At 40.3% G+C, this 15,503-nt stretch overlaps 1 protein-coding gene across 1 annotated transcript in view; it reads right to left on the bottom strand.

Moving 5' to 3' along the window:
* Window positions 1–15,503, bottom strand: part of ccdc33 (coiled-coil domain containing 33) — a 109,518-nt gene that overhangs the window by 34,364 nt on the left and 59,651 nt on the right. Inside the window, exons 7-8 of the mRNA XM_060903385.1 lie at window positions 14,204–14,257; window positions 10,631–10,751 (exon numbers count right to left, since the gene is read on the bottom strand). Coding sequence (XP_060759368.1) covers window positions 10,631–10,751; window positions 14,204–14,257 — 175 coding nt within the window. The remainder of the gene's footprint in view (window positions 1–10,630; window positions 10,752–14,203; window positions 14,258–15,503) is intronic.

Below are 15,503 nucleotides of genomic sequence, written 5' to 3'. Positions count from 1 at the left end.
CAATAATTACAAATTAATATCTACCATAATAAATATATAAAAAACAACTATGTGCACTGAATGGAGACACAGTGATTTTCATTTCTTTTACTCAAAATGATTCTTTATTTTATGCTAAATACTGAACATTTTTCTGATGTAATTACAAATCTCATCTCACCTCATCTCATTATCTCTCGCCGCTTTATCCTGTTCTACAGGGTCGCAGGCAAGCTGGAGCCTATCCCAGCTGACTACGGGTGAGAGGCGGGGTACACCCTGGACAAGTCGCCAGGTCATCACAGGGCTGACACAGAGACACAGACAACCATTCACACTCACATTCACACCTACGGTCAATTTAGAGTCACCAGTTAACCTAACCTGCATGTCTTTGGACTGTGGGGGAAACCGGAGCACCCGGAGAAAACCCACGCGGACACGGGGAGAACATGCAAACTCCGCACAGAAAGGCCCTCGCCGGCCACAGGGCTCGAACCCAGACCTTCTTGCTGTGAGGCGGCAGCGCTAACCACTACACCACCGTGCCGCCGCAATTACAAATGTATGTAAAAATAAAAAAGAAATAAAAGTAAAATATATAAAATACATATTAAAAAATAAAAATGCAAAATAAAAGAAAACAAAAAAGAAAGCATATTATGTACAGCAATTTGAAGACAAACAAACTAATAATATTGACAGAGTGAGTAGAGCAACAAGTATTTTGTGGACAATTGCCTTTCTGGTCACTGGGGTAATCAGGCAGCTAAGACATGAAGCATATAAGCTATGCAAAGACACACATACACATGCTACTTTTGTCCTGTTGAACATTCTTCTGTCATTCCTTTCGCACCTGAGTGCTTCTCCCCAGACACACACGATTGACCTCCTGCACCAGTCGTGTCAAAATCAAATGGCAGCAGTGCAGAATCATTTATCACAGTCTCATTGAGCTGCTGCTCATCCGTATTCCTTACCCTACTCCCAAATGGTAATGAGCAGAGGCAACAGTTGTATTGTGCTGTACATGTTTTTAATTCTACACATCCATCCTCCAACACACGACACAGACTGTAAGCACATTCAAGACCTTTATCAATAGCCCTCAGGACTCAGAATGCCTTGTCACTCCAGAAGCAGCAACCAGTTGCAGCAGCAAGTCTCTGGGCTCTGCCCATAGTGCTGAGACAAACAAAAGCATCAAAGCCTGGGTCTGGCTTCTTCTAAGCTCAGGGCCTGGGCTGGGGAGGCACCATGTGCACTTGATTCAATTAACAGGTTTCAGAGGCCTCCCCTGGGAGAAGGGAGCACAGCGTGAGGGGGAAGCATAAGTGTGTGAGGTCTGACAAAGACATGGCTCAACCCCCCATGCCCCGGTTCAGTCCACCTCATTAGTCAAGCAAGTGAGTGTGCCTCAAAAACACGGGCACACATGGAGGCAAGCATGCGCTTAGGCACAGTATGTGCACATGAATTTCACTCCAGCACATGAACCTCAAGCAAACACACTAGTTTGTGTTTTTTTAAGCAGTGAATAAGCTACAGAAAAGAAAAAAAAGGCTTTTTGTCCTATATGCGCCTGTGACACATCAACTTAGTCATGCGATAAGTTCTGGGCAGCATTATACTGTAACACTGTCATATCTCACAACCTGCATCCATCTTCAGCCTTCTCTTCCTCCTGCTTCTTACTCGGTTCTATGTGTCAGCTTTTAATACCAGATACATAACCCAAAACCGTAGACCTTCCTCTAACTGACTCTGGGTAACACAGCTGGTTTATATAAAATGATGCATTTTATTACAATCTACACTCTAAAAAATAATGGGGCCAATACCGGTTCTTCAGGGCGATGCCATAGAAGAACCTTTTTCAGGGCTTCAAAGAACCGTTCATGCAACAGTTCTTTAAAGAACCATTTAAACCATTTGTTTGAGCAGTGAAGACAGATTTGTGTAAACATAGCCTATGTGCATTGACCAGCAAATGGTAAGAGAATGCCAGGATCTGAAGAACCATTTCCAATGTGAAGAACCTTTCGCATAATGTAATGGTTCATCACAGAGTTTTGACTCTCCATGGAACCATCCAGAGATTTGAAGAACCACTGAAGCGCCTTTATTTTTTAGAGTGTAGAGCCTGGAAAGAATAAAAGGGAGGGGTGGATTGCAGGCTGGATGACAATTTCACAGCATTTGCATTCAAACCCTGTGTTGCCAGTCCTTTTATACACAACAGATGTCTGCATTTCTGCATTTGTCGGCTTGTCGGAATCATTTTGGAAGCTTGTGTGTAATTTGACATCGGGAAGAACAGGAGCACCTGTTTGCCTGGCGCTGTGCACCACTGCCCAGCAGGGTCTACTGTTTGAAAATTCAGAACAAAAAGAAACAAAAACTGAAATACCTTTGTAAAAATGCGCTACTCCTAAACATATGATTTTGAAGGACAATCTGAAATGACATTACTGCTTCTCATACAGTGGCCTTGACAAATATGAATTTAATGATGAATCAAGCAGTTTGTCTGACTTAAAACAGCGAAAAAGCAAAGCTTGCGATGCCTGTTGGACCGTTGAAAGGTTTTAGAAGGCAACAACTGACATGAAGCTAAAGATCTCATTGTACAAAGTGTCTGTTCTTAGCATGCTACTCTATGGTTGTGAGGCATGGGTTTCGACATCTAACCTGTGTGAAACTCTAGACGTCTTTCAAAGACAGTGCCTCCGAATCATGTTGAATTTCAAATAATGAAGATCTATATACAGTATATGCTAGGGCACAAGAGAAACAACTGTCCCTAGCAGTCAAGGAAAGAGAACTTTGTTGGCTATGCCACCAGCTCCATCAGCCTCAGAAAGATCTCATTACCAAGTTCACTCTTTGGACCCTTGAACACGGTCAACGCATCAGAGCTGGGAAGAGGATGCTCTACTCAGAGTATATAGCAAAAGTTCTACAGCCTGAAATACGTCTGGTGAAATACGTGAAGCTGCACAAGACCGAGCAGCTTGGGCCAAACTTGTGGCTGCTGCCTGCAGATCACGGACCCCATGAACAGCAGCCGATGATGATGTGCGAATGAAAATCAGTAGGATGATGTACGATATCTGAGCCCTATAGCTGTTTCATGCTGGTATGACTAAATAACACATCAGGCAATGAATCAATCTTGGACAATTCTATTTTAATGAAAAGCACGTTTCAACTTGTATGAGGCCAGCGAGAGTGCGAATTAATCTGTAAGGCAGTGCATGTGCAGCCACCCACTCACGCACCCCCCCCCTTACACACTTATGCACACACATGCACTTATTCACACACCTGCTCTGCCCCTTCCTGGTCTCTCATTTTACAGCTGCAATCATAACCATTGCAATAGCCAGAAAGATAATTACATAGAGTCTGAACAGCAGCAACCACTGGTACCCGAGAATAGAAGCAAAAAAAAAAAAAAATTAATGCTTCACTGCTGCAATAACACTCCTCTGAGTGATTTCCTCTACATTTACAGCACAAATGGGACCACTCATCTATAACTGGAAAATAGGATTGTTTAAAAAAAAAATCGCTTTTAAGCTCTGCTTGAGCTCTGTACCTTCATTCAAAGCTTCGGTTTACATTGTGGTTTAACATGACCTGTTTACTCCTTCCATTTTAACACACAGATGCTAAAGTGCTCTGAAATCTGCCATAATGCAATTTACTTTATTGCAGACTGTTTATTAATTGTTGAAATACATGATAAAAAGATGGAAATACATTCATATTTTGCCATCTTCATTCTCATTTGATCCCAAATTAGTAGCCTAGTAGAGACAAATTCCCAATCTGTCATGCTGTTCAACAAATGTATATGTTTTCCTTGTGTATGATTCTTCAGCTATCTGTTCTTCTTGACGTATGAGCGGTTCACGCCCACACAATAGCCTGTAGAGAACTCAGGCCTGTTTCGCTCCTCCTGCTCCTCCTCCACTCTTTAGTGACTCCTCATCTGTTGTCTCTGTTCACTTCACACCATCATGTCTGCATGATCATACTGTAGATCCAACTCTCACACACAATTAACACTCCAGCACCCAAACCCACATTCACAGTCGCCCACCCTTACCCTCCTCTGAGGCTGAAAAACAGAGCTGGAGCCTTATACTGCACACTCATGGGCACCACGCAGAACAATCTTAGGGCATCACTTTGAAATTTAGAGCTGATTATCAATGTTAGAACAGTGCTGAGAATCTTTAACTTCAGGGTATAATAATTGTTTGATTATTACAATCAGAGTAACTGTTGTGTTAAACAGAGTGAACAAAGTAGCTGCTGTAAACAACACTGTGAGCTTACAAATGTGGAAAATACTTCATCTCGTCTTCATCAGCTTTATCTGGGGCCGGGTTGTGGAAAATACTTTCAAAAGAAAAACAAGACACACACACACACACACACACACACACACACACACACACACACAATATATATATATAGTGGCATGCAAAAATTTGGGCACTCTTACTGAAAATGTCTGTTACTGTGAATAATTAAGTGAGCAGAAGATGAACTGATCACCAAAAGGCATAAAGGTAAAGATGACATTTCTTTTCAGCGTTTTCTGCAATATTTGTGTATTATTTTTGCTTTGTACAATTGGAGAGTGAAAAAAGAAAAGGAACACCATGCGAAAGTTTGGGCACCCCAATACATTTGAGTTCTCAGGTAACTTTTACCAAGGTTCCAGACCTTAATTAGCTTATTGAGCTGTGGCTTGTTCAAATTCTTCGTTAGGAAAGGTCAGATGATGCAGATTTCAAAGCTGTATAAATTCTCTGACTCCTCAAACTTGTCCCTAAAATCAACAGCCATGGGCTCCTCTAAGCAACTCCCTCACATTCTGAATAATAAAATAACTGACACTCAAAGCAGGAGAAGGCTACAAGAACATTGCAAAGTGTTTTCAGGTCGCTGTTTCCTCAGATTGTAATGTTATTAAGAAATGGCAGTTAACAGAAACAGTGGCGATCAAGGTGAGGTCTGGAAGATGAAGAAAACTTTCTGAAAGAACTGCTCGTTGGATTGCTAGAAAGGCAAATTAAAAAAAAACCTGTTTGACTGCAAAAGACTTTCAGAAAGATTTAGCAGACCCTGGAGTGGTGGTGCACTGTTCTACTATGCAGCGACACCTGAACAAATATGATCTTCATGGGAGAGTCATCAGAAGAAAACCGTTCCTGCATCCTAGCCACAAAATTAATCGTCTGAAGTTTGCAAATGAACATCTAAATAAGCCTGATGCATTTTGGAAACAAGTCCTGTGGACTGATGAAATCAAAATAGAATTTTTTGGCCACAATGTGCAAAGGTATGTTTGGAGAAAAAAGAGTGCCAAATTCTAGGAAAAGAACACCTCTCCAACTCTGAAGCATGGGTGTGGATTGATCATGCTTTGGGGTTGTGTTGCAGCCAGTGGCACAGGGCACATTTCACTGGTCGAGGGAAGCATGGATTCGAATAAATACCAGCAAATTCTGGAAGCAAACATCACACCATCTGTAAAAAAAGTTGAAGTTAAAAAGAGGATAGGTCTTACAATAAGATGATGATCCAAAACACACCTCAAAATCTACAATGGAATACCTCAAGAGGCACAAGCTGAAGGTTTTGCCATGGCCCTCACAGTCCCCTGACCTAAACATCATTGAAAATCTGTGGATAGACCTCAAAAGAACAGCTCTATCCCACTGAGCACTATTAAATCCATTATAGCAAAATGGAAAGAATATGGCATCACTACAAACCTGACAAGAGAAGGCTGCCCACCAAAACTCACAGACTGGGCAAGGAGGGCATTAATCAGAGATGCAACAAAAATACCAAAGATAACACTGAATGAGCTGCAAAGATCCACAGCAGAGATGGGAATACCTGTCCATAGGACCATTTTAAGCCACACACTCCACAGAGTGGGGCTTTATGGAAGAGTGGCCAGAAAAAAGTCATTGCTTAAGAAAACACATTTGGAGTTTGCCCAACAGCATGTGGCAGACTCCCCAAACACATGGAAGAAGATTCTCTGGTCAAATGAGACTAAAATTTATCTTTTTGGCCATCATGGGAAATGCCATGTGTGGCACAAACCCAACAGCCTGAGGACACCATTCCTACAGTGAAGCATGGTGGTGGCAGCATCATGCTGTGGGGATATTTTTCATCTGCAGGGACAGGAAAGCTGGTCAGGATTGAAGGAAAAATGGATGGCACTAAATACAGGGCAATTCTGGAAGAAAACCTGTTTGAATCAACCAGAGGTTTGAGACTGGGATTAAGGTTCACATTTGCTGAAAAATTAAGAAATAAGTGTGATAGTCAAAGTGTCCAGAAGAACTGTGGCTGGTTCTGCAAGATGCTCAGTAAAACCTACAGCTCATTTCCTTATAAAACTGTACTCATTGTACAAGACACCACTATTTTTTTTAAAGCAAAGGGTCGTCTCACACCAAATATTGACTTTGTTTCATTTAGTATGGCTTACTGCTGTTTATATTATTATATTTTAATGTTGAAAGTAAACATTTCATTTCATTATTTTTAAGCCATTTTTGGTTTCCAGCATTTCTTTACATGTGCCTAAGACTTTTCCACAGTACTATATATATAATAGAAATTATTATTAAATATTGTCTAAAAGAAGGTCAAGCAAGAAATTAAAGACTCACAATGATAACAGTTAAAACTAAATATTCAAATGTTATGGGAAAAGAATAACACATTTAATAATCACAGTGCCATCCAATTCAAGTCACTAGAACAATTCCAGCTCATTATAAAGCAGCATTTGGGGAGGAATGAAAGGTTCATAAAGGGAGGGAGAGATGGAGAGACAGATGGAGATGGATACTGTGACTAAGAGTGCTCCAGAGAGAGCCAATAAACTGCTCTCTGTCCCCTGCAGCCCGTAAAAATGGCTGCATTAAGATAATAATGCTGTATAGAAATTATTAAAGGGAAATAAAACAGTTTTACTACCCTCTTCACACTGTCGTCTCCGTCTCTCTCTCTCTCTGTATGCAGCTTGTCACATTCAGGCACCTTACTGTGTAAGACTTCGATGGATTTGTGAGCATCAAGTCATTTCGTAAGGCAGCTAAGAGATTCTGTTATGCTGTAAATGAAGATGATGCTCTTGTAAACTGATGTAGTAGGAAAATGAATGTCCAAGCATTAGGCAATACTCTGCCATGTATGTTACTGCTATTACTTTCAATAACCATAATGTGAAACATTACCCTGTGCCACATATTTAAACCTTTACTATATTTCTAAAATGTACATTTGGCTACTAGCAAAAAATGGCACATGTAATTGTCACGTGAATAGGAAAAATGCTTGTGAACACATAGACAGGAAGGGACATGAGTGAAAGATAGGTGTAATTTGATTGGTGGAGACTGTTCTTGTTTACATAGCTCCGAGCCAATGAGATGCAGTGCAAGACTGATGGAGGGCAACATGTCAGAAATCGTCTGTACTGAGCCACTCTGTGCAACATAGCATATATATGATACCATTAATACTAAATCACCTATTTGTTTTAGAGACTGTGAAATTTAAAAAAAAAAAAAGGTGAGAACTTTTGAGAGGACAATTTTAAAGTGGGAAAATTCCAAGAATCTGTCATTGGGAACAATGTTTTATATACATACATGGAGAAACATAGTCTCAGAAAAAATCCTAGCAATAGTACTGGAAAAGAATCTCTCTCTCTCTCTCTCACACACACACACACACACACACACACACACACACACACACACACACACACACACACACACACACTCTCTCTCTCTCTCTCTCCTTTGCTCATTTGTCGAGGGAGGCACTGCTGTCTCAATCCTTGCTGGCCTCTCTCAGACATTAGGCGGCTGTACAGTTGCTGGTCTCGACTCACGGCTGAAAATGCTACAGGGTTCCTCAGGTGCCAGCTCTTGATATTCACTACCAGAAAAGAAATATCTTGTACTGAATCTGGTCAATATCTGATTAAATGTATTTTAACTTCCCTGCAATGATCTGGTGACTTGTCTAGGGTGTACTCCGCCTCTCGCCCATTGTCAGCTTGAATAGGCTTCAGCTTGCCTGTGACCCTGCACAGGATAAGTGGTTACAGATAATGGATGGATGGATGTATTCTAACTTCTAAATTCCAATGATTTTATATATATATATATATATATATATATACACACTCACACACAGTATATATCATCTCATCTCATTATCTCTAGCCACTTTATCCTGTTCTACAGGATCGCAGGCAAGCTGGAGCCTATCCCAGCTGACTACGGGCGAAAGGCAGGGTACACCCTGGACAAGTCGCCAGGTCATCACAGGGCTGACACATAGACAGAGACAACCATTCACACCTACAGTCAATTTAGAGTCACCAGTTAACCTAACCTGCATGTCTTTGGACTGTGGGGGAAACTGGAGCACCCGGAGGAAACCCACGCGGACAACATGCAAACTCCGCACAGAAAGGCCCACGCCAGCCACAGGGCTCAAACCCAGGACCTTCTTGCTATATATATATATATATATATATATATATATATATATATAAAACACTTTGGATGTTCCTGTGGCTGAATGACTAAAAAAAAAAAAGCCAAAAAAAAATCTAATTTTGACAAAAAATTGCTATTTTCTGCCAAAGCATACTTTGACACAGCAGCTTTAGGAAACCATAATCAGGTTTCCGCAAAACAACATGGAAATGTTTTTATTTACTTGTTTAAATCTTGCCTAGGTCAAATCTTCTTCTCCTCTGAGTAAGGAGTTAGTTTACCACAGTGCTAAAAACAGGACGCCTGCCTAAAAATGTCTGAAAACCTTGTGAGCTAGCTGCGATTTCCTCACACAGTGAATGTCAGGCTTTCTTCAAGTTGTTGGATAGCTCCATGCTGTAGTGAAACTGCAGATACTGGCTGTCCAAATGCTCCTGTACAGCAATAAGAATTGAAATTTTAAATGCAACTTTTTCCCTTTTCACTTTTGGACCTATAACCTGACTGGTGTTGTAACTTTCTAAATGCAAAAGAAAAACATATTACAGCTCTGGACTATATATGGTAGAGGATGTCAGAAACTCCCCATGGTTTTCCCATTCTACCAAACATATACATTAGTGGCACTCCTAATTTTTGGAGATTTTTTGATGTCTTTGACCGTATGACGTCTGTATGAATGAACAACATATGTGTACCACCACAGGGAACCCAACCATAAGTGCAAGACAACGTATCTCAAACACTTGGCCACCAGACAACAAAATTTACATCTTTATTTACATAAGATAGATGGGGTTTTATCCAGTGCTTATTTTTAATTTGCTTTTAAAAAATAATGTGGGATTATTTACTAACACATTTTATGGAAAATATTCATGACAGTTTAATATAAAAGTAGTTAAAGCAGTTTTATTAGTTCACTAACTTGTTGGACAATTGACAGTTTCTGTCATGTAAGGGTGATAGATGGATGTAAGTGCAGGAAGTGTTTTACTGAAAGCACGCTAGCAAATAGATCTAAAATGGAGTCAAAGGCAGACTCAAAAAACAGGCAGGGTTCGAGTGAGGTACAGACATGATATCAGAGGTAAATACAATACTCACAATCCAAAACACAAACAGGATCAAAACCAGAAAAGTCATCCAAAAATACAAGGCTTTCACAAATTCTGTGTGTTACTGAGAATCCTTATATGTATGTGCTGTGATTGAGCTCTAATCAGGAACAGGTGCAGGCTAATTAGTCCTAATGGTATGCGCACACTTTGCAGTCGGGCTGTGCTCCGAGCTCCAACGTGCGTGGACGTGAAAGATGTAACCAAACAACTGTTTGACATCAAGTTTGATATTGGATCGTAACTATATAGTAATGATGTAAAGTGAAAACACTGGTTCACTGCTGTCCATCAGGCACCCAGCAGAGTCACACCATAATAAATGTCGTGGTGGTGTTTCTGATGCATGGCATGCCGTGTCAAAGAAAGGAATAAGTATTCATAATTGTGATGCATATCTCATTATTGGTATGGCTGTCACAAGACAATGCAGCAATTTATTGACGTGAAATACACGACACTACACAATTTGATGGTTCATATGCTATAACATGATTATTCTATTCAGGTTGATTTTGTGCCCTTGCAAATATTTTGCTAATACACTCATGAGGAGCTCCACTTTTAGGCAGTGCCTAAATATCTATATTACACTGACCAAATGATGCAAACTGATGTTAACATGCATTATTTGATCATCTTGTTTAAATGCTAAATATATTAATAAAGCAACGTGTGCAGCTTAACACACTCAAATTTTTGTTGGTATCAATTACTTTTGTTTGTCGCCCTTGTTTTGTTTTGCCTTAAGTGTATGTACATTTTGGAATGATCAGTAGATGAGAAGACATCCAAACTGGCCCACTGCAGCTTTACAATAACATTTAATTATGTTTGCAGCAGATAATTTCTTTCCATAAGGAATATTAGAAATATAGGGACAAAGATAATATTGTTTCTCTCTCTAAATATCACAACAATATTATATCACACATCCCATTGGTCTGAATAACAGAGTGTAGTCTGTACCTGTAGCTGTAGGATAGTACTCAAGTGCCACCAAAGCTGCTCCTGGAGTGAAGGCAGTACCACAGTCCCGACCCAGGGATAGGAAGCAGGGATTCCACACAGGCTGCTTCTCAGGTGAAATCTTCACATTTCCCACAGGACATATTGATTAATCAGAAGGAGTAACTAAAGGTGATTTGAAGGTCATCCCTTCGGCAACTTGTGCATATTATGCTCTAGAAAATTACCTTTTAAATTCCATTTGTATATCTTGTGTTTGAAAGAGTAAAATCACAATGTGTTTTGTATCATTTAATCATATGAATCTAAATCTCTGTTACAGACTTAGTTGGTAGAGTTACTACTAAGGGGGGCTACAAATATGAGTTTTTTCAGTTATTAGTATGCAAAGAATATATACCAAACACGGATTGAAATGAATAACAAATGATCATGATTACTAGCTGGGAAAATAGGAGCAATTTATCAGGAAGCCACTGCCAGTCTGCCAGGACTATGCGGTACAATGTGACTCGCAGGAAAAACAAGAAAGGATTCCAAGTCTGTTTCTACATCTAAATTACAATCTGTATCTCTGGCTCTGTGGGTAGAGTGGCTTTGGACATGGCAAGCTGGCATATTACTTGGTGAGCCCTGAGGGTAATGCTGTTGTTCTGAGATGAGGTGTGAGTGTGTATGACGCCTGCCTGGAAAAACCAGCAGGGCTGGTATGACTAGCAGATGGCCTATTCCCTGCGGGCACTGGGCTTTGGCCTGCTGCTTGGCACAGGGCCCTGAGGCTAGCCTATGTATGGTGGTAGAGAGAAATACAGTACTCTACACAGCAAAGCACAGGTTAAGAGGTGGCGGGCATGGGGTCCTGAGTACGAAGTGTGGAGGGACTGTGGTCAATCCAAGCTGGAGGGAGACAAATGCTGGCAGTTATGACTCTTATAATAAACTCCACAATTATTCTGAATTAATGATGTACTTTAAATACATTAGTTTCAAATCTTGTTACAGCATAAAATAAACTAATGAGGACTAATAACAAGCACTGAAGCACACTTTACTTGCTGTCTGAAAGTATCCTGTGTAGTTCTGTGAATACTAAATAGTTACCTTTAGTTTTGCATGCCAACTGCGTGCAGCTAAAGTCGGCAGACATCGAGAGTGAACGATGGGCTGCTACAGATGAGTGCCTCTCCCCTGAGAGCTCCGCTGCCGAAATGTCACTAACACCAGGCAACCCAGAGCTCACATGAAGGTCAATAGTGACAGTGACTCTTCGAGTCAGCATCGATTTACTCTTCGGCTTAATCGCATGGGGCAATTACACAGCACACTGACATTCTAATCATGTAAATGGATGCAGATTTTAAAGATTTTTGGCTTAGAAATTAAAATGCAGCAAAAAAAAAATCTCTCATGAAAGATAAGTGCTTCAAGTGAAATCAGTTCAAATCTTTTGAACAGGAAAACTGGATTTAAATGTGTTTTGGGAAAAACCTTCATAAGGGGTTAAGATAAGTGTATGGACATTAATCATAGTCAAATGTAAGTCCAGTCCAGTCTGTATTTATTTAGTAAAGTACAAACATTTCATATAATTCTAAATAAAATACACATGAACAGATTTTCCACCCCGTTTTGCAGCTCATACTATGTGAAAACTATATGATAGGCTATAGAACGTTCTGCACATGGAGACATGCCACAGCACTGACTGGGCACAGATGGTACAGGACCAGCATGCCAGGCCATTCCTGTTGCCTTGACACAAACACTCGTGCATACACACTAACATGCCAGAATACACATTCCAGGGCAGGTGGTGGTCACTGCTACTTATGCAATACACAGGGATGTTTACATGTTACCCACAGTAAGGACACGGTTGTACTGTTCTTTATTGTGATGAACTGAACATCTGAGCATGAACGATCAAATGGCTGCACACACACGCATAAAAATCAGTGGCTGAAAAAAAGCAGTTCAGCAGATAGATCAATATGGCTCTGTCTCTGCTCTGAGAGAGCAGGAGATGACACATCACCTAGCACGGCCAGTCAGAGTGCGCTCTGTGTGTGGATGAGTGTATGTTTGTGTAAGCAGGGCATTAGCAGAGGAGTATAGGAAATAATATATAAAGCAACATAGAGAGAGAGAGAGAGAGAGAGAGAGAGAGAAGGATGAGTTATACTATTAAAATTGTTTCTGAGAGTACAGCAGAGCTGAAATACTGCTACTGATAATAACTGCAATAAAATGCAATAAATGCAAAAATAAAAACATTAATTGTCATGTTTTTGATTAATTAATGTCGGGTTTCCAACACCACAATGTGTGTGACTCTGTGTGCAGGTTTTGATAACATTCCATAATTAATCAATTGTTTTATAGATCACTCTGAGATGAGAATAAATGTTAAAGGGAGGGTAGGTAATTTTTTTTGGAAACATTTTTGGTTATCCATCCATCCATCCATCCATCCATTATCTGTATAGCCTCTTATCCTGTTCTACGGTACAGGGTCGCAGGCAAGCTAGAGCCTATCCCAGCTGACTATGGGCGAGAGGCGGGGTACACCCTGGACAAGTCGCCAGGTCATTGCAGGGCTGACACAGAGAGACACAAACAACCATTCACACTCACATTCACACCTACGGTCAATTTACAGCCACCAATTAGCCTAACCTGCATGTTTTTGAACTGTGGGGGAAACCGGAGCACCTAGAGGAAACCCACGCAGACATGGGGAGAACATGCAAACTCCACACAGAAAGGCCCACGCCAGCCACTGGGCTCGAACCTGGACCTTGCTGTGAGGCGACAGTGCTAACCACTACACCACCATGCCGCCCCATTTTTGGTTATATTTCTTGAAATTCTCTTTATATCCAGACAGCAATGAATAAATCAAATGCTCTGACAAAAAAAAAGAAAAAACAAATCTGTCACCTGTAACAGTCACAGGTCTGTAGAAAGTCCATCGAATCATTTCATTCAGTCTGAATAAAGCTAGTTGACAGTTGTGAGTACTAACAACAGCCATGTTTGTTGTTTACATTCTTTATGATAATGTTAGATGTTTTCTTACATGTGAATTATAAATGAAGTATTTGGATATGACAACAATGTCTAGTATGAAAACACTCCTCTCCACAATGCTCTCTCACATGAACTCATCTTCCAGCAGTAAATAATCAGGCAGTGCGCGTTCGTGTGTTTCGGCAGAGTGGCTTTGGAGGGAGAGCTAAAGGGAAGGGTTGGATTTTTTGGTTGGATACTTTCTAAATTTAGCTTACTCCTGTTGGTATCTCCAAAATTACCTACCCTAGCGTTAAGTTAACTTTGTTCACTTTGTTTGTTCGCCTAACTGTGTAACCATATTTCTATTACAAAAATACTGAGGTAGTTAAGTGATGTATTATGTGCTTCAGTGTACAGTAAATTCACTTTACTTGCCACATATTCAACCAGATAAAGTATGCAATGTACAAGTTCAAGTCCATGCAAGGCAAAGTGAAGAAAAATGTGAAAAATCTGATGCATGACTGAGTCAGAAATGAGTTTATGGGAAATGTGTCTGACCTGAGGCTGGCCCTGAGCTGTGAACACCGGAAGAGTGAAGACAGATTCAGGAGGCTGTGGGAACAGAACAGACATCACACAGACGCATGCTGCCCTGGGCAGATACAGCAATATAGTCTCGCCACAATCTCTCTCTCTCTCACACAGACACATACACACAGAGAAAGAGAGAGAGAGAGAGAGAAAGAGAGAAAGGATGAGATGAGATGGACATATAAACTGCAAACAGGAGACAGATATACAGAGTACGAGGAGAAAGGAGAAAAAATAATCCTGTTTTATATTTGATTGTGACTGACAGAGACACAGTCACTATAAGAACAATCCTTTGTTCTAGAGATTGGCTGAATGATGAGATGGTGAGCGTGCGGGCGCACACACACACACACACACACACACACACACACACACACACACACACACACACACACACACACACCCCTATTCCACAGCACACAGCCAGAAAATGAAAACGTGAAGGTGACAGCCAAGCAGTCGTTCTGAGATTACAGTTACAACACTGGCACAGGAAACTCATTTGGGAATAAATAAAAAAATTAATAAATAAAACATGAATCCATGCTTCCAATAGTGCAGCTTGGCATACTACACTATTATTAGCAGCACAGTGTGTGTGTCAGGACCTGCTGAAAGGATGGTGAAAGACATCTGAAGGGTGCAGTGTACAGTATATGTACATGCACAAACAGGCAGAATTACTCATACATGTATTTGAAATATGGGTATTTGAAACAAAATATTTACTTGTAGAAACAAACGGCATGCGATCTCCACCATCAGTCTAATACACTGGTGATTTTTTTTGGGAAAAAAAAAGATAAATGATTACCGAATGCTGAAAAATCTGACAACTCTTTTCTATTTTCTACTTCAGATTATATCTTTAGGATTGGTGGAAAATGAGAAACAAAGAAATCAAAGTGACTTATACAGTAGATGCTAATGACTGGAGTGGAGTGTCAGAAAAGTACTCTTTAAACACAATGTGAAGTGAAAAGGGCATTTAAATAATTATATAGGATTTACAAATGATGTTACTGTAACTTCAGCAAAATGTCAAGGAGTAGGCCAATGTAAACACTTTGTCTATAGGTATCTATAGGCGATAAGACCACATTTGATAAAATATCAACCTATCAATTAACATGCTATGAATAATATACTATTAATATGCTTAGCAAGACTGCAATACAGTAATTAGTCTTCCCATGAACTATTAAAATCCATTCAGTGTAGTTTCTGGAAAATATGTATCCTTAGCCATTATTTGTGTTTTTCT

Source organism: Neoarius graeffei, chromosome 2 (assembly GCF_027579695.1).
Source record: "Neoarius graeffei isolate fNeoGra1 chromosome 2, fNeoGra1.pri, whole genome shotgun sequence".
NCBI classification, from domain to species: Eukaryota; Metazoa; Chordata; class Actinopteri; order Siluriformes; family Ariidae; genus Neoarius; species Neoarius graeffei.
The sequence above is the reverse complement of the archived record's forward strand: the minus strand, read 5'-3'. Positions and strand labels throughout refer to the sequence as shown.